The sequence below is a fragment of the Numenius arquata genome, chromosome 5, assembly GCF_964106895.1.
Source record: "Numenius arquata chromosome 5, bNumArq3.hap1.1, whole genome shotgun sequence".
Taxonomy (NCBI): Eukaryota; Metazoa; Chordata; class Aves; order Charadriiformes; family Scolopacidae; genus Numenius; species Numenius arquata.
In genome coordinates this window covers 51,414,023-51,433,533 of record NC_133580.1, presented here as the reverse complement: position 1 = coordinate 51,433,533, position 19,511 = coordinate 51,414,023, and the positions used below count along the sequence as shown (strand labels likewise).

Sequence of the window (19,511 nt, the reverse complement as noted above, 5' to 3'; positions counted from 1 at the left end):
TTGTGAGGGAGCAGTTTTACTGTCTCCAATATAGACTTGCAGTGCCAGCCAGAAGTTCCTTGAGTATTAGAATCTTCTCACACAGACATGCAAGTGAAATGCGTTTGGTTATACAATTGTTGCATGAAGAAAATGAGAAAGTAACTGTTTAATTGTAAGAGAGGGTAGTGGAGTAGCTGCAGTACCTAAATTTGTGTGTGCCTACACGTGCGTACAGATTTACCATTCTGTCCAACTCTTAAAAAAATCAAAACCAACCCTAAATGAAAAGAAAACCCTTAAACCCACAAACCTATTTAACCTCACAAAAAATTTAAAATCTTGGAACATCAGGATTCAAAGTACATGATTAAATTTCATCTTTCAAGCTTTAAATGTGACCAGATAGAGGAGCTGATGCCCCAACTTGTTTGACACATTTTTCTTCATCTAATTGTTGTGTGTCGTGTGTTTCAGCACATGTAGACGAAGCTTACCAGAAACTCATCCTTCTTGTCTTAATACTGGAATTAAACCATTGAAGGAAGATCTGATGGCCTTTCCTAAAGTGAGGTTTATATCTAAAGAACAAATGCAAAATCCTAATGATCAAAATGGTAAATATAACTCTCTGACAACCTCAAGATCTTCATCTTCAACTGATTCAGCTAATGAAAAAGGAACCAACCTGAAAAATATAAATGAACCTCTTATGAAGCCCACAACCAACTTTCCAAAAGAGTGTGTTTCTGTAAAACAGTGTCAACACCTTAACTCTTCCATAGCAATACCCAGAGTCAGTAGTACTCTTGAACTGCAGCGGACTTTAGATTGTAGACCCTCAACCTCAGATGCTCATCTTCTCTCTTTTACTGAGTCTGGAGTTAAATCACAAAGCAATTGCAACAGCCAGAACAGCCACAAAGGAAACAAGATTGATGAACTTATGGATGTGGAATTTTTTATAAGAAGAAATTCAAATGAGGGTCTTTATGACAGAAATGAAAATGAAAGCTTTTGGACTGCAAGTGCCAAGGTCCAGGATAATAGTAAGTATTTTTAAAACTTCCTGTTATTTGGAAGTCTTTGTATTTTCTGTGTAACTACATGTAAGTAGGTCCTTTGTAACACACTAATTTAAATTGTGTGTGATTTGGAATTTGAGTCATATGTGGGTTCCTTTACAAGGGGAATTCAATGAACTTGATAAAGTCCTTTCATGATAAAGGAAAAGGACTAATCATTAATTTCTAGAAATAAATTGTTACAAAATGTATGCCAGAGCATAATGGCAAAACGGATTATAAAAATGAGGTTCTGTCTGGAATGCAAATGCTGATGGTGTAATGAGAATGCTCTTTTTTTAGCAGTGGCTCTAAGTAAGTATGGTGAGAGATGGAAGTTATTCTCAACAATCCTTTGTTCAAGAGGGGAATTGAATTTAATAACTGTTCTGAAAACAAAAAAAATACCAAGAACCACTCAACCCCAGAACAACTGACCTTGTTTCTAAGTTTTCTGTGGCCCAGTTGCCCTTGGTGAGCTCTTAGAAGTTTTCCACATGGAAGAATGGGAAAGGCTGTAGTTGTTTTAAGGAGCTGGACTCCTGATGTTATGTATTGTGCTGTGCATCAGGTGGTATAGCTGATCATCCTGGGTTCTGGGAATCTCCCTACACACCCACCTCTTTCTTTCCAGTCTCATGTTGCTTGGTCTGGGATTACCATACGCTGTTCCATAATTAACCTGGGAACACAGCCAGCCAAGCAGTCACTGTTGTGCCCTGGTGGGCCTCGCCCACAATGTGGGAGGGAGAGAGATGTTTGGCATCTGTTATAAAGATGCTGAAAGCTATTGTTGTGTTGTGAAGGGGGAAAACAGGACTGTGAAATGGCCAGGTTTTACTTCCATCTTCGTTACTTGTGAAATGTGGTCACTTCATGCTCTGGTCTACATGGTGCTCCGGTACTTCAGCCCTGATGGCTGAAGAACTTTCATTCAAAGCAGACACTATTCCAAAATGCTCCTTTGTGGAGGAGCAAAAGGAAATGTTAAACTTGAGTCCACAGACTATAACTGTGGTGGAACTATAGCTTGAGAAAGTTTCTTGTGACCTGAGAAGAAGTTTCTGCCAGCTGTAAATATTTTAGCATAACTTTGTTTCAATGTAATGTGAAACTTACAGGAAAATTTGACATGGATCTTTCACTAAAATACATTTGCTTGCACCTTTATATGAGAAACTGAAACTTGTCTAATCTACACTATTCCCTGCAGTAATTGTTCGCAAGTCAATTTTAGCAGATGCTTCTAAAGTGAAGAAGCTGCAGCAAAGCGGAGAAGCATTTGTACAGGATGGTTCCTGCAATAATATTGCACCTCACTTGCATAAATGCAGGGAGTGCCGTTTGGACAGTTACCGGAAGAACAAAGAGCAAAAAGACTCCACTGTCTTTTGTCGATTCTTTCACTTCAGAAGGTAAGAAGAATTTTGACTATTTACGCCTTGATATTCTTTAAATGTGAATAGTGTGCCCCACACATCTGAGTTCAACATCAGACCTTTTTTCCTTTTCTGACAGGGGGCCTGTTGAATGCTCACTCTTAGCTATAATATGGATTTTCATCTTCCAGGACAGATTTTTAAAAAGTTTTTTTGGTCAAAGAGGTCTCATTGAGGTCTCTGATTCAAAACTGCTGGATATCAGTGTATAGCTGTTAAGCTATAAGGCTAATATACCAAACTAATGAGAGGTTGCCTGTGGTTTTTTAGCCCTTGGAAATTTTATAACTGCTTCATTTGAGTAGAAAATATTTTGGCAGGACTTTATGATCTTTATTTTGCTATTCTGGGCTGAGTGCCAATGGGATAATGTGAGTTTAGTTTGAGTGCTACAGCTCAGTAGTACTGGAGATAGTAGTGAGAGGGTAGATTCTGTGCGTGTCTTCTAAAGTTTAGTGGTTGGACACATGAAATGTTATATATGCATCCATAGCTGTGGAAAAGTTGCAGTAAGTGGCATGGGGCTTTCAGCTGGAATAGTGATGGGTACAATAATTATTTACATTTTGTTTCACTTTACACTTAAGAGTTTTTTGACAGTTCTTTAAGCTTGCCATAGAAATATTTACTCAGTACGCTCACTGTGCTTCAGGGGAGCAGATGGGGAGGGTCAGCAAGGCATTCTTAAGGAAAATCTGGTGACTGAGTGGTGGTTGCTTTTCCAAACCTGATCTACAGCTTCAGATCCTTTATACCCCACTCACAGCCCCCAGAGCCTGATTCTTGAGTTGGACAGTCGAGGTCTTTTGATGTTTTGTCTCTTCAGCTCTTAAGACACCATGAGGAACCCTTTCAAGAAGGGTGTTAAACTGTCACTTAAAGCCTGTCTATAAGCCCAGGGTGGATGTTGTCAAACTGCAGTGTATGGCTGTTTTTTAACGTCCTTTCCTTTGTTTTCAAGTTCTGTACATTTTTCCATTAACTACTTGATCTCATGTCCAGATGTTGTTGCATGCTTCTTTTTTCTTCCCCCCCCCCCATCTATTTAAGCTTTGCAGCATGGACTATGTTTTATGAGAAGAAGGTAACACTCGAGATACTAGAGAGGAAAAGCAAAAATATGAGGGAGATGGGAAGCTTGCTTATTCTCAGTTTTTCTTTTGATTTTCAGAGGAATTATGTTCTTTTGAGTCTCTAGGTAAAATAAAAAGTGTGAAGCCCTTCCGAAGAGAGCCAATGGAAAGCAGAAAGGTTACAAAGATCATGGAGAAAAATACTTTTCCACTCTTGTTTATTTCTTGAGGTTTATTCTTCCACTGCAATACCATGCCCCTTGAACGTTTTGTAGATAAAGGTTTGAAGAAAAAATGGAGATATATTACTATCTGTTATTTAATCTCAGATTAGAGATTTTTACTTTAGTAATTTTTGGGATCATCTGATGTTAATTGAAATGTTCAAAAACATGACATCAGAGTAATAGACTCTGCTAATTCATCTTCTCAGGGTAAAAATCCAGACTTGCAGTGCAGTTCAAAGCAGTTGAATCCTTCAGTTTAGAACTTGAAGTTGATGGAACTGTCTCTTTTTATTGAATGTGAAATCTGCAAAGTCTGAAGATGGCATTTGTCTGATGATATCAATTGCCAGCATGTGTTTTCTTGCCACACTTAATGCTCTAGTGAGCACATGTTGTCATCAGAAGTCAACTTCCCTCTACAACATTCAGTAAAAAAGTTCCCGAAAACATGAGCAGAACTCATGATGTTTTTTATTTAATAAACTACTACAGATCTCATCCTTTCCACCTACTCAGAATCGCTCAAGAATATCTTACTCAAACATTGCTGGACTTTTTTTTTTTGACAGCTACTTCCAAATAAATTTACTGAATACAATATATTTTTAAGGTGTTCTGATGTCTCTTGTGAGTTGTACATGGTTCTAGATTAAATTCTTACTGTTACCTCCTCTAGATGTGATCCTTAATGCCAATGCATTTAAAAAATTGTTAACTGTATTTGGTTTTGTGTGAATAAAACCTTGAGTTAGGAAATCTACCTTACCACAAAAAACCTGATGTTTTGAGTCTTTCTAAACGAGCAGTACATTAAGCATGCTTAGTGCTAATGACAAGTATGTTTACCTAGATCTGTTGCAAACATTAAGGGTTCAACTCATTGACATACAGTATCCACGTATTGGCTCACTGGAATGAATGTAAATCTAATAAAACATTTGAGATGATGGGTTTTTCTCCTTCCCCCACCTCTTTCCACAGGTTGCAGTTTAATAAGCATGGAATACTGCGCGAGGAAGGCTTCTTAACTCCAAATAAATATGACCCTGAGGCTATTAGCTTATGGCTACCTTTATCAAAAAATGTTGTGGGTCTAGATCTCGACACAGCGAAGTATATTCTAGCCAACATTGGAGATCACTTTTGTCAGCTAGTGATATCTGAAAAGGAAGTTATGTCTACGATTGAACCACACAGTAAGATCAATTTATATTAAAATAATCTGTATTTTAATAGCTTTATGTGAAACTTCAAGCTTCTGACCTGTATGCAAATATATTGCATGCATTTGGAAATGTCATGTAAGACTTCAGTGTTTCCCTCTTCCCCGAGAGAGGTAATGGTTAAGATCGAGTGTGAACTAGTGTCAACAGCTCTGCTCACTGGCAGGGGGAAAGGAAAAAGTAATTCTACACTTCCTTGTGTCAAAGACTTTTCTCAATTTATTAAATTACTTTTCCTGTTGCAGAGAGTATAATTGTGTTATGAAACGAAATGTAAAAAAAAAAAAGAATTAAATAAACCAACCAGCAGGCAGCTTACAATCTATTCTTAGTGTGTAAATGAAACGCAGCTTTCATTTTGACTGCACAGATTCTGGTAGATTGCTTTGGTCCTATTTTGTTGTTCTTGCATAATGGACCTAATGCTGTCTGTCAAGTCAGTAAAGAAACCTCGTTTTTCTTCCACCTGAAATTTTCCAGTAGGACTGTTTCAAGTGATTGTATGTACAGCCCTACTGGGGAATAGACCAGAGAGGTGCTATGGAGGGGGTAACTGACTGTGCATGCAGGACAAGCTTTGCATCCTTGAACACAGCATTTTGGCCACATCAGAACCTTTCTGTAGCAAACACGAGCAGACAGATGGGGAAAGTTATGATCTTGCATAATCAGTTCTGACAGTAGAATGGTTCTTAAAACTCTTTGCTTTTTGGATTATATCTACAACTGAGATGCAGTACAGTTTTTTAGAAAGCTGTACCCAATGTCTTCTGCATTTGGGTAGTATTGACACTATATAAAGGTTATATCAGTTTACCAGTCACTCCAAGGTTTTGAATAGAAGAAAAAAGAAAAAAACTGAGCAGGCTTGAATGCCTTTCAGAAGGGGAGGGAATCCTTGAGATATTCAGAAATGTTTGCTGTGGGGTCTCACCCTGTACTACTTGGGATCTGCAAGCTCTGCTGTTCGCTTAACCTGGAACCTATTCAGGGCTGTGGAGCTGAAGTACCAATAACCAGAGTGAGAGGTGCAGACTGGAATATTGAAACACTTTCAGAAGGATGAAATTTGGGGTGGAATTAATGCAACAAAGGTTAGGTGTAGTGTTTCTTAGTAGCAGAGGAAAAGATACATGCAAGTTGTGGAGTTGGTTTGAAAGGAGCAAAATGTTGTGAATTGCTTAGTGCCCTGACTGGTGAGAGTAAAAGAACTCAATTTCATTAAAATAGTGGAGATTTTTTTTAATGCCCTGGGTAGGAAAGAAGTAATTTACAGTCTAGATGTTAATTCTTTGAACAGTTCAGTGAAAGAGTGAGCACTCAGTTGGCACAGGAAAAACATAGGTTTTCCTGCCACTCCTATTGAAAGTTATGGTAAACTTCTCTTGACAGAGTTAGTTGAAACGGTCCCTTTTCATAAAAATTCTGGTTCTGTCAAGCTGACCTCTTCTAAAATGTCACAATACTTTGCTCAATTACTACTTTTTAGGGGTTCATTTCTGTTTGAATATATTTGGACTCCACAGTATGTCTCAGGGTCAGCCCTTCTCTCTTACCAGTGTATTACCAGACTCTGATAGGTAGAGCCACAAGACAAACAAGTGTGAGGGAGAAAATTATTAGGGAGAGCTTCCTTAAAGAGATTTCCTTAAATAATAAGTACAAAAGCACAAGTGAAATAATCTGTGTAGTAAAAGATTGACTAGTGTAGAAAGAACAGGTTTCTAGGTCACATTGCACCTTGGGCATGAAGTGCCAAAAGGAGACCTACAGAAAGAGGAGACAGGGTCAGACTATGGAGAGGAAGGAAAAGAATAGGAGGAGTAGAAAAGTACAAAATCAGAAAACTGAAATATGAAATGACATGCAACAGATTTAAAAAAAAAAACAAGAACAAAACCCCTCATTCTGTTTTGGGGGAATTGGAGGATTGGCCTAGAAAATGGTAGAGAAGAATGGAACTGGTGACATTTAGACCTCTGTCTCCTGGAAGAATTTTGAAGCAAGTAGTCAAACAATTTTTACCTCCTACTTAAGAACAAATTGTGCCAAGCTATTCTAGTTTTGTTCCATACATAGTTAATGGGCATTATGCAGAAGAAAAGCAACAGATGGTTGGATCCTGGTGTGGGTTTTTTTAGCATACATTAGGACATGGTCTCTCATTACTTTTAAAATTAAGAAACGTTGTGGGCAGAAAAGTTTCAGAGAAGTTACAAGTGTGGAAGGAGGTAGGAGGAGGCAGATCTGTGCTTTTTGTCTAGTCTAGTTTTCTGGGTGGTGACATAATGAAATGAAGATCAGTCTGAAACAACCTGTATCTAACGCAGCCCTGGAAAGGCTTGTAACTTTTTGGAAGACACTGTCAATGTTCAGGATGTTTTGGATGAACTAAAGTGGCTTAGTGTGAGAAAAGGTGGAATATAATGGGTACATAAGAAACATGGACAGCAGTGGTCAGCTCTTTAGGGAAGAGCAACTCACCGCTCTGAGATGGTCTGACACACACCTGTCAACATACAAAAAACCTACTGAAAGGAAGAGAACTACTACTGACTAGAGAACAAGGACAAGCTGGCTGGGGCAAGCTAGACATTAAGCTTAGCTTGCTGGTAATAACTTTGGTTTTTTTTCTATGGTAGCTGTGGAATTTCCACTTAATATGTACACAGCTGACATTCTTTAACTTGGGCAAATACCTGTCAGGAGTGAGAGATGTAGCCGGTGCTGCACAGGAGCAAGCAAAATCATCTTGATTGCTTAGATGCTGTTCTGGACCTACTTTTCAGAATTTGTAACAGCAAAGACTTTGTTTTGGAGTTCCAATACAAAAACAAGTCTGAGTATTATATCACTAAAGTGTTTTAATGTAGCTATGTTTAATATGCAAGTATCTTGCTTTGTTTAAACTGAGTAATTTGTCAATTACCCCAGGACAGGTAGCCTGGAAGCGTGCAGTTCGTGGAGTTCGAGAAATGTGTGATGTCTGTGACACCACAATCTTCAACCTTCATTGGGTCTGCTCTAAGTGTGGCTTCGGTGTGTGTGTGGATTGTTACAGAATGAAGAAAAAAAGCTTCCATGAAGGTGAGAATCCATATTTCGACTTGAAACAAAGCTGGGAGAGGGGCAAGAAAACCTGTATTTTAAAGCTGGAAGTCAATAACAACCTTAAACAACAAGACAATAAGCCTTCCCAACAAAAAGAACATGTTGTAGACCTGTGTTTTGGTATATCAATAATAGTAAAATATGGAGCTTTCCACAGGAGGATGAAAGATGCACTAATAAAACAATTTCATGTTTTTGTTTACAGATGATGATTCGGATACTTTCTCCTGGTTTAAATGTGTGAAGGGGCAGGTACATGAGCCGGAGAATCTAATGCCTACACAAATAATTCCTGGAAAAGGTATTTTAAATATTTGATTGGGATAAAAAAAGTGCTGTAGGCTTTTGCTGTCTTTTGTATGCTGTTGATATTGTACTGAGTGAGGGTTGGTTTTGTTTTAGTAATAAAGTTATTAAAAGCTTAGTATTAATTGTCCAAAGACTAGAACAGATTTGTGTATTTAGTACTATTTTATTATCTTTGACTTTAAACAAGAAGTTTTGCTCCTTCTTTGTAAATGATGAACTCTGTTTGTGTACTATTGTTTACCTGCATGGCATACATAATTTCTTTAAAAAGTCTTATTGAATGCTGGTTGTTCTAATTACATGTGACCTTACTCTTTCCTTCAGCTCTCTATGATGTTGGTGATATTGTTCACTCCGTAAGAACAAAATGGGGAATAAAGGCAAATTGTCCTTGTGCAAATAAGCAGTTCAAGGCACTGTCAAAGCCAACTCTAAAGGAAGATTCAAAACAGGTATTGCTACTGTCTATGCTATGTTTGTGTAGTATAGATTTGCTCCAGTATACTACTCCTATTTGAAGCCAATGTTAATTGACTTTGTAGGTCTGCTAATCTTGACCACTACTGATAACCCTGTAGGTTTTTGTTCAAAACTTGTATTCAGTATTCATCTTCCTAGTTCAGTTCTTCTTTACGTTTTGGTGAAAATATCACTGTGTCCCTTTCACATGCTAGTGCCTCAGTAAATGACCTATCCTTCAGAAATGCTCAGTGAGGATTTTTTAAAGCAAAAATAGGATTAGATTGAGACAACCCTTAAGAGAAGAGTCTTAAGAACAGACTAGTGGGAACGGTTGTGGAATGTAGGCTGTCCCTTGGGTCTTGGAGGTGTAATACATGCAGCATCTAAAACAATAATTAGGGTGGAAGAGCGCTAGAATTCATAAAAAAAAAAACTAAACATGAATAAAATTGTGAGGGTTGGAGCAATATGGAGAAGCACTGATTTCTCTGAGAATCCTGGTAGAAAGCTTGCTGCTTATTATATTAAAAAAAAAACCAAACCAAACAAATGACAAACCAACAAACAAAACCCCACCATATTTTTTTTTGCAAATGGATGTAGTAGTTTTTTTGCTTTTGAAAATGGAACACAAGTTAATGGCTTGGTTTTGCAGCATTTTGCAAGAAAACAGCTGCGTTAAGTAATTTAAATTTCTTGAATGCTTATTTGTAAACTTATCTTGAGAATGTATTATCTTAAGTGTAAGAAGCAGGCTGAACTTGATTTTGGTGTTGGTAATCAGTAAGAGAGACAAAAAAATATTAAGTGTTGAAAGAGAGGAAGATGGTTATGTGATTCAGAAGTCAGCCTACGACTGACCTAGCTTCAGTCTTCTGTTTCTTGGGATGTCCTCGGTGACTCTGGACAAACAACTGCATTGAAATTTATCTATGCCTTTCTTTCTATAAAATCAGGTACTGCACTGTTTGTGTGAGGATAAGCTTATTAAAGTTTGAACCATTTTATATTATGTCATGTTTGGAAACCTTACCAAGCATCAGCAGTCATTAAGAGATGAAATAAGGAATGTAGCCGTAGGCAGACACAGGCACAGAATAATTTATTGACTGGAAAATATTTGAGCAGAGAGAAGAAATTTAGCCAGTCATGCAGGAATCCCAGACCAAAGCAGTAGTTCTGGTTAGTCTGTTACCTAGATTCTCCACATGAGTGGATAAATTAACTGCACAGGAGATGTACAGTGGGTCCTGTGCTTGGATTTTGCTGGCCAGGCTGGTGCTGCACTCATGTGCAGGTGGATTTAGACCTGGCAGGTGAGTGGGCTTTTGCCACCTTCTTAAGATAAAAATTTAGGAGCACCATGTATGTGTTTTAATCTACTGAACCAGGCCTCCAATTTAGCCTTGGCCTGCACATCAGCTATCACTAGAATTGTGAGAGCGCTGCTGGTAAAACTGCATTTTGCTCCCAAAGCAGTCCCAAAAATGCAGCTGTGAAACTCTGTTTTTCTGTGCTTGTCTTGAGGGGTGATGGACTCTGCCTGCTCTTAAAGTCAGGAGAACCCCAACCCTGCTGGATCTTTGTCTCTGGCTGATATTGAGATGCAATGCTGACCTCTTGTGGAGATCAGATATTTTTTGAAAGCCCACACCATTTTTTTGGTAAAAGAACTAATTTGGACATGCTATTGCTTGCTTCCCCTTTCTCAGTACAGTGTGTTTGTGTTTAACCAAGTTCTCACTTTGTTTTTTTTCAGAATTTTGTACCTGGAGAGAGGACCAGCCTTCAACATAACAGTTTTGTCCTGAGCCCCCAAGTCACTACACACGATCCTCCTCTGAAGTCAGCAATTGGAAGTAAACAAACTGCTTCAGTAAATACTTCTCCTTCATTAAGTTGGTTATCAAATTTAACAAGTGGAAATGTGAATAAAGAAAACAAAGGTATGGGCAAAACCAGTGAAGAGTAAACCCTTTGTGGCTGTTTGTCAGAAAAATACAGATCGAACCCAGCAATATCTTGTGTTTGGAATGATATAACCTGCTTGCTGGGATGGGTGTTCAGTGCCTATACTGCAAAACTGATTCCTGGCAATTGCTTGGAGTAAAATCTGGCAGGGTTAGCGTATTCTTTTTTTAAAACTGGACTAATAACCTGTTGATACAAGTATTCTTGAAAATTCAATTTGAGAATCTATTTATTTTAGAATGTGTGTTTCTAAAAGCTTTGGACTACTGAAGAAAATTAAGTGAAAGGAGTATTTCATCTGCATGTATTAAGAGGAAATTTTTTTATATATGTACATATGTGTATGCATATAGGAGTATCTTGTTATCTTAAAAACAAATCCAAAGCATATACTTCTCACAGTTCAGAGAATTAATCCTCACTTCATTCTCAGGTGTGTTCTTTTCTTCTTTTCAGAGAAACTTGTCGTACCTACTTCAAAGAATGAAAGTAAACCTCTTCAGACACTCCCTAGCCTGGCTAAGCCTGCTGCGGCCCTGCAGACGTTCAACAGTGCAATACTAACGCCTGTGAGCAACAACAACACAGGTTTCTTGCGGAATCTGTTGAACTCTTCTGGAGGAAAGGTATATAAAAAATTTTATTTTACGGGTTTGAGTTGATACCAGGCTTAGATTACTGTTCTAAACCTGTGAACAAGTACTAGAGATATTTGTCACAGTAGGTAAAATTCTGTCTTCATTTGGGAAAAAGGAATTAATTCAGTGTCTGTGTTAATGCTTTCTAGAGTAGCAGCTTAGTGGTACTGTCAGCAAGTCTTGCTTGGTGAGGGATTGGGAACCAAGTGATAGAGCAGATGAATTTACTTAGGTGAGGTCTGGCAGTTGCATGGATTGGCATGTCCATTAGACTCGGAAAAGAAGCATCAATGAACTTACAGGTGGAAGGGAAAACATTCTGTGGTGGGTGAGCATCTTTCTCATAGCTCATTTGCAAACTGGTTCACTTCAGATGTTCCCAAGCTTTATTTGCTTCTACAGATAAGGCTTTAAAATGATGGAGTAAAATATTGACCTTGAGAGTTCCTTGATGAAATTGCATTTGTTCCTTGGTATAAAGAAAGTTCTGTTCTGTGCTGTAATTCATGATTTTCTGCAGCATTGCTGAAAGGTAAATGGGAACAGAACTTCTTATGCTAGAATGCTGTAGACAGTGTCAGAAATGGCATTGGCACTTAATGAGGGTGAGTTTCCAGACAGCAAAGTTCTGCAGATTTTTGTCTGTGTAATTGTGAGCTCAAGGGAAAAATTTTGAAAGTGGCAAATATCTGTAGAGTCTGTGGGACAAGGCAACAGAAAAGTGCACCAACTTTTGGTTTTGTTCTTCCTTTTTTTTTTTTTTTTTTAAATCAGACAGACAACGGACTCAAGAGTACACCCAAAATCCTTGATGACATTTTTGCTTCCCTGGTGCAAAACAGAACCATTACAGACTTACCTAAGAAACCTCAAGGACTGACTATAAAGCCTACAATAATGGGCTTTGATACGCCTCACTACTGGTTATGTGATAACCGCTTGCTATGTCTTCAAGATCCCAACAATGAAAGTAACTGGAATGTCTTCAGGGAGTGCTGGAAGCAGGGGCAGGTATTTGGTTTTTGCTTTTTCCATTTTCACTTCATGTGCTTTGCCCTTTACTTGAAGTACAGGTACAAACCTACTGCAATGACAAACAACACTAAACCTTCATAAAATGTACTGAGCGCCACCTCGTAGCTTGAAATAAAGAATGATCAAATGCAGAGCATAATTTTGGTGAGGCAGGCTGAGCATTTCTTCTGGAAAATCCAATGTTTGTAAAGTGTTTGTGTTCAAAAAGACAGTACATTTTATACATTACCATATTTTGGATGGAATTAAGAATTTTTGGTGTTCAATAATTCTTCAGAATATGTTCTTCTTCATAGCCTGTAATGGTGTCAGGAGTGCATCACAAATTAAATGCAGACCTCTGGAGACCGGAGTCTTTCAGGAAGGAATTTGGCCAACAGGAAGTAGATCTGGTTAACTGCAGGACCAATGAAATCATCACTGGAGCTACTGTAGGGGACTTCTGGGATGGATTTGAAGATATTTCCAGTAAGTAGTGTGATTTTTTTGTTGCAATAGGTAAAATATTCACCAGTAATAATCTTGCCCTACCACAGATTTGTCATCCTTAAGCAGCCTCAAACGGTGTAGAAGATGTTCCAGGCTTTCTCTTCATCCTGGACAGTGTCTCTTCAGGAATATGTTTGGCTGCCTTTTAGTCCTTTGGGGAAGTATTCTGAAAGTTGGGGATCTTCCTAGCAAATAGGTTCACCTGACAGGTTTTTTTTGCCCAGTGGAGTGAAACATAAAAGGGCATGTGTAGGGCTGGTGCTCACAAGGTAATTGGATTTTGCTGTTTTAACTTGCCAGGTGCCTTTTGCTCCTAAAGAACCAAAGTTATTCTGTATAAAAATGGGTTTAGGGGAGGCAAGCATGAGGTTTGTCATCGTTTTCACTTATAGGTACAAACTTTTTCCAGAAGAATTAATAATTGCTGTGGCATATGGGGTTCTACTTAATCTGTTTGTGTGATGTAAACTTGTGGAATTTGGTACTTGGGGCAAGAAGAGTGGGAGCTGGAAGGCTCGCTCACACCTTTCTCCTCTGTTACTTGATCTTTGAAAAGTTTGGCTTTATCATAAGCTACTCTGTCTCAGTTGCAAAACAGATGCCTGAGCTAAACTGTAGGAAGAGCTTGGGGAGGGGAGCAGGTAAAGGCTACTTGTTGAGTCTGAAAACTCCCTGCTGTCATAACAAGTTTGCCACAGCAGTAGTACCAGACTGTGGTGTCAGGTAAACTGCATGTCTCTGATTCTACATGAATAGTTGTGAAACAAACATGATTTTAAACTAAGATAAGGATTTCTTTTGTCTTGATTCTTTGGGTTTTGAGTTGTACAACTATTGAAAACTAAGAGTTGTTGATATTTGACAATAGGTCGCCTGAGAACAGAAGAAGGGGAGCCAATGGTGTTGAAGCTTAAAGACTGGCCTCCAGGAGAAGACTTCAGAGATATGATGCCTTCTCGGTATGAAGTTACAAAGAAACTGTTCATTTGTGTGGTACACCCCAAAATAATGGAATGTAGAAATGCAGTTACATTTTGACACCTGCTTCAGCTTTGAGAAGCAGTTGGTCACATGTGAACCATTTTGTTTCCCAGAAATGCCTGACATAGCTGGAAATGCTAAACAAGTTTTATGATAAAAGTTTATGTAGTTCATTGTATTTATTGCCAAGTGAAGCGAGTACCTAAAACTACTAACAATTGATTAAACTTCGGAAGCTTCCTAAAAGCCTGAGTCATTTTGAAAAGCTCAGTTGAAGCCTATTTTTTTTGTCAAACCTATTTAAGTATTCTGACTTACTCTGTTTGATACTAGTTCAGATGATTACGCAAGGCAATAGCATGGCTCCAGAGCAGATAAATTTTTATCTGCTATATTCCTATGTCTTGTTTTGTTCCTTTTCGTGGTGTCCAGGAAACTCCCTGGGGGCAGGAGTACAGTTTCTTGACTGGAGGAGGAATCTTTTGTTGCAGTCTATTTTAGTGTGCTTTTTTAATCAGTTCCTAACATGAAATTGTGCTCTATTACTTCAGGTTTGATGATTTGATGAAAAATATTCCATTGCCTGAATACACTAGGAGAGGCGGCAAGCTCAACCTTGCCTCTCGACTTCCCAACTATTTTGTACGACCAGATTTGGGCCCTAAGATGTACAATGCGTATGGTAAGGGATTTTTCACTCTAAAGGTCACAGTGTCCACACATTCAAATTAAAAATTACTGTAAATTAAATGAAAGCTTGCTGCTGTAGACAACTCAATTAATCCTGTTGACCTGAAAACTTAACTTGGAATCATAAAATGGTTTGAGTTGGAAGGGACCTTAAAGATCATCTAGTTCCAGGCCCCCTGCCCTGGGACCAGGTTGCTCAAAGCCCCATCCAGCCTGGTCTTGAACACTTCCAGGGATGGGGCCTTCTGTTGGCAACCTGTTCCAGTGTCTCACCACCCTTACAGGAAAGAACTTCTTCCTGACATCTAATTTAAATCTCCCCTCTTTCAGTTTAAGACCATTACCCATCACCCTATTGCTCCACTCCCTGATAATCTGAGAACTTTATTCTAAACTGCTATAGAAACCCCCTTTTAGCAGGACTTAAACAGGATTTTTATATATCATGCAGGCTGGGTATAGATACAGATCAATGTGTCAGCCTGTAACTAATCACTTGGGAAGACACAAACAAGATGGGGGCAAAGTCCTGGATATAAAATATATTGCTGTACTGCAAGAATTTGCTGATAGTAGTAAAAGTTCTCTATTCTTTTTGCAGATAGTGCTGCCAAGAGTGACGTAAGGTTTCTTTTTGTCTTACTAATGTACCTGCTATTTTTTTTTTCCAGGCTTAATAACGCCAGAAGATAGAAAATATGGCACAACAAACCTCCATTTAGATGTGTCTGATGCAGCTAATGTTATGGTTTATGTGGGTATCCCCAAAGGCCAGGCCAATCAAGAAGAAGGTAAAGTGTTTCTTGAGTCCTGGGGGGTTATTTCTGTAGTTGGAGGGAAGGTCCTTCAGTGTAACTGCTCATGTTTGCTCTCGACAGAAGTGCTTAAAACCATACAAGATGGTGATTCTGATGAATTGACAATTAAGCGTTTTACTGAAAGTCGAGAAAAACCTGGAGCTCTGTGGCACATCTATGCTGCTAAAGATACAGAGAAGATCCGGGAATTCCTTAAAAAGGTAAGCTGTTAAATACTCACCTTCTGTCTGTATAGGTTTGCAAAGATGTATCCCTGGATTTTTCTCCTCCTTTCTATCCCAGTTGTTCTGGAAACAAACATATTGGAGTTGTGTCCAAGACAAAAATTCTTGGGTGACGGGCATCTTGTAGGATCTGAGGCAGGCAGCGAGTTGAAGCTTGAAGTTGTGCTGGATTTAGATACACTGCTCTTGCCTACGCTTCCTACAGCACAAGGACTGATGTTATGTAATGAACAAAAAAGGCTGGTTTAGATTTAAGCAAAAACACGGTTTCATTTTAAATTAGATCTTCCTTAAAGGCATGCGTGTGAGACGTTCTTGGGAAATGTCAGAGCAATATGTGGTGCATAAAGTTCTTCCTTGTTCTCTCCCTTTTCCTACCATTTTTCCCCCCATACCTTTATGAGGCTTGGATTAAGGGAAAAGCATAAGATGTTTTGGGTGCTGTTTTCATGGGAGTTAAACGTTTAGTAGAGATGTGGTGCTACATCCAAAAGGGCTTGTTTCAGTATTTAAATTCACCACAAATCATAGAATTGTCTAGGTTGGAAGGGACCTTTCAGATCATCTAGTCCAACTGTCAACCTAACACTGACACAACCATCACTAAACTGTATCTCTAAGCACTACGCCTACCCATCTTTTAAATGCTGCCGGAGATGGTGACTCAACCACTTCCCTGAGACCAGAGTTCCCCGTGGTCTTAGTTCTAGAACTTCTTTGGTGCTCTGAAAGTGGAAAGGGCAAATATGCTGATGTTACAAAGGATAAATGGGATGATCTGAATGACTGTTGGCCTTACCAGCCTGACTACTGTCTTGGGCAGAAGCTTAGAGATGCTACAGCAGATTTAGTTAGTCTTAACAAAGAACAAAACTTAAACATGATAAAACACGATACGGACTTCAATAAGCGTTGGTGTTTTGAGTTTTGACATCTGTGTCTCGCCTCTTCTTGGTCTCTCGTAGCCTACTCGCCTGCAGTGGTGAGGCTTTCAGCAGCTTGTCCTGGAGTAGAACCCGGCTCTACATCTCCTCCCAAAGGAGTTTTTGGGCTACAGTCCCAGCTGTAAATGACTGCCACAACAAATTGGATTTATACTGGAACTATTTTTATAAATTCTCTCCCCATGCCCCTCATTTCTAAAGTGCTGCTTGTGCCTCCCAGCCTCATATCTCCTGAAAACTAGTTAGCATCCTCTGTTTTGGTCAGTGAGCACACTGACTAGTGCAGGCCTCAGGGCAGCCACTTGCTGAATTCCACACTCAGTAGTTTCTTCCAGTTACAGGCTATGGTAGCGTAAGAGCATTGATCCCATATGACAGTGGTTCCCACTGTGAGTCACTTAACGCTTCTCTTTCTTCTTACTGTAAATTACTTCAACTGAAGTAACTTCAATTTACTTCAACTACCTGAAAGGAGGTTGTAGAGAGGTGGGTGTTGGCCTCTTCTCCCAAGTGAATAATGACAGGACCAGAGGAAATGGTCTGAAGTTGCTGCAGGGGAGGTTTAGATTAGATATTAGGAAGAATTACTGAGAGAGTGGTCAGGCACTGGAACAGCCTGCCCGGGGAGGTGGTGGAGTCACCATCCCTGGAGGTATTTAAGAAACATGTAGATGTGCACTTCAGGGCATGCTCTAGTGGCCAAGATTGTAGGGGTTTTTTTGTGTGTTTATGGTTGGACTCGGTGATCTCAGAGGTCCCTTCCAACCATGACGATTCTGTGATTCTGTAAATTTGGTTTACTTGCCTTTCCTATATCTACCTTTGCAATGCCTGTGAAGCAAGAGGGACCGAGAAATGAAGCCTTGACAAGCAAACCAAGGACTGAATAAGAATCCAAACTTTTCATTGTGCAACTCTTGTACCTGAGCGCACGGTGCAAGTCTGTCTGGCATGTGTGCACATGGAATACCACACATATCTTGATTGTCCAGGAAGACTTGTATATTGTAATACCTGTTGTTTTGTGACTTTGCAGGTGGCGGAAGAACAAGGTCAAGAAAACCCTGTAGATCACGATCCCATTCATGATCAGAGTTGGTACTTGGACCGATCGCTAAGAAAACGCCTTCATCAAGAGTATGGAGTTCAAGGCTGGGCTATTGTACAGTTTCTAGGAGATGTAGTTTTCATCCCAGCAGGAGCTCCACACCAGGCAAGGACTGGGGACGCTGTTACAGCCTGACCACTTGGGCAGACGTTTAAGCACGTGGCTAATGCTTGTTTGTTCTTTCTAGGTTCATAATTTGTACAGTTGTATTAAAGTTGCGGAAGACTTTGTATCCCCAGAGCACGTCAAACACTGCTTCTGGCTCACTCAGGAATTTAGGTATCTGTCGCATACGCATACGAACCATGAAGATAAATTGCAGGTAACTTACCAGTGCTCAAAATGAACCCTGCCCCTCCTAACCCTTTAAAAAAAAGAACACCACCACAAAAACCCACCAAAACCTGCATTCGTGTTCAGATCAGCTTTAATCCATTAGATCTGGAAGAGGAATTTCCATAGGTTTTCGAGTTGTTACACTTCTTAGTAGTTTTGAGGAAGCCTTTTGGGGCGTCTCCTGAGATTCTTTTGAAATGTTTTTCTTGCATTTCTTTTGTTTTCCCTCTAGCTGAGCTTGTAATACTCCCCTCAAGCTACAGGGTTTCGGTTTTTATCCCGTTAGAATTTGAACCCTACTGACACAAGTTAGTGATGTAAGTGAAGCTTGTGCTGTTTCAACTCTAAGGAGAGCCACAAGGGTCGTGGGGAAGCGGGAAAGTTGTGCGGGTGTGTTCTATATGTCTGAGCCTTCCAACCTGACCCCAACCAGCCTGTTTGCTTGTAAAACTAAACGCTGCTTCTTTCCCCCTAGGTGAAGAATGTCATATACCACGCTGTTAAAGATGCAGTTGGGATACTGAGAGCGAACGAATCCAGCCTTAGCAGACCGTAAAGTAGAAAGCCTTAACCACACACTATGAAACAGAAGCGTTGGCAGCTGTTTTAACTACTCAGTCAGGACCTCTGTGGACTTTGAGATTATATGAATGTTACCTCATCTTCCTTTCAGCAGTACCAGAGGATCGTGGTACTATGTTCTGTGTATTCTTCCAATGTTTACAAACCTGATATGTATATGTAGTAATATGTATGGACTGTGGCATACTGTGAATGCTCAGTTGCAATAGAACTTTATATGGAGTTGCTCTCCAAACTGTACAAAATACCTCCTATAGAACTGTCGGAAACTATTCCAAATTACTCATTTGAAAAATATTATTCAAGACATTGTAAAGCTCCAATTTTTACAATTTATTTTGGGGTGGGAGGAAGTACGGAGTCACCCACTTTAATAACCAATTTACATAAAAATAATGCGGTTCTGGAATTTCACATTAACATAGAACTAGCATTTAAAAGTAGCTTTAAGCTATTGTATAGTAACATAGAGATGGGGGTTAACCATCTTTAGGTAAATGTATTTAAATTTCTAAATGTTAAAAGAAACTTTTAATCAAATGTCTTCTGTTTGAAACTGCTCTTTAATTTGAACCGATGTTTCTCTGGTTTTTAACACTGAATGGTCTACATAAAATTCTTCTATTTCAGATACTGTTCCTTGCCTGGCTTCTTCAATTGACTCTTTAAAATGTAATTAATTTGATGCAACGCTTTGAAATGCAAAAGCAAGTTGTGTATTGTGTACCGTTCATACTGGGTTTTAAAGTATCTGAAGGCTTTTAGGGTATTGAATTTAACAACAGATCTGTTTATAGCTTTTTTTTTT

The 19,511-nt window shown here is 39.2% G+C and overlaps 1 protein-coding gene across 1 annotated transcript in view; it reads left to right on the top strand.

The window, feature by feature from the left end:
* The window catches only part of KDM3A (lysine demethylase 3A), a 31,634-nt gene extending 12,297 nt beyond the window's left edge, over positions 1–19,337 (top strand). The window contains exons 9-25 of the mRNA XM_074147413.1: positions 457–1,028; positions 2,257–2,458; positions 4,764–4,978; positions 7,940–8,092; positions 8,322–8,417; positions 8,750–8,877; positions 10,647–10,833; positions 11,315–11,484; positions 12,271–12,507; positions 12,828–12,999; positions 13,889–13,979; positions 14,553–14,683; positions 15,363–15,482; positions 15,570–15,709; positions 17,714–17,890; positions 17,973–18,107; positions 18,597–19,337. Coding sequence (XP_074003514.1) covers positions 457–1,028; positions 2,257–2,458; positions 4,764–4,978; positions 7,940–8,092; positions 8,322–8,417; positions 8,750–8,877; positions 10,647–10,833; positions 11,315–11,484; positions 12,271–12,507; positions 12,828–12,999; positions 13,889–13,979; positions 14,553–14,683; positions 15,363–15,482; positions 15,570–15,709; positions 17,714–17,890; positions 17,973–18,107; positions 18,597–18,677 — 3,007 coding nt within the window. The 3' untranslated portion in view covers positions 18,678–19,337. The remainder of the gene's footprint in view (positions 1–456; positions 1,029–2,256; positions 2,459–4,763; positions 4,979–7,939; positions 8,093–8,321; positions 8,418–8,749; positions 8,878–10,646; positions 10,834–11,314; positions 11,485–12,270; positions 12,508–12,827; positions 13,000–13,888; positions 13,980–14,552; positions 14,684–15,362; positions 15,483–15,569; positions 15,710–17,713; positions 17,891–17,972; positions 18,108–18,596) is intronic.
* The last annotated feature ends 174 nt before the right edge of the window (positions 19,338–19,511 follow it).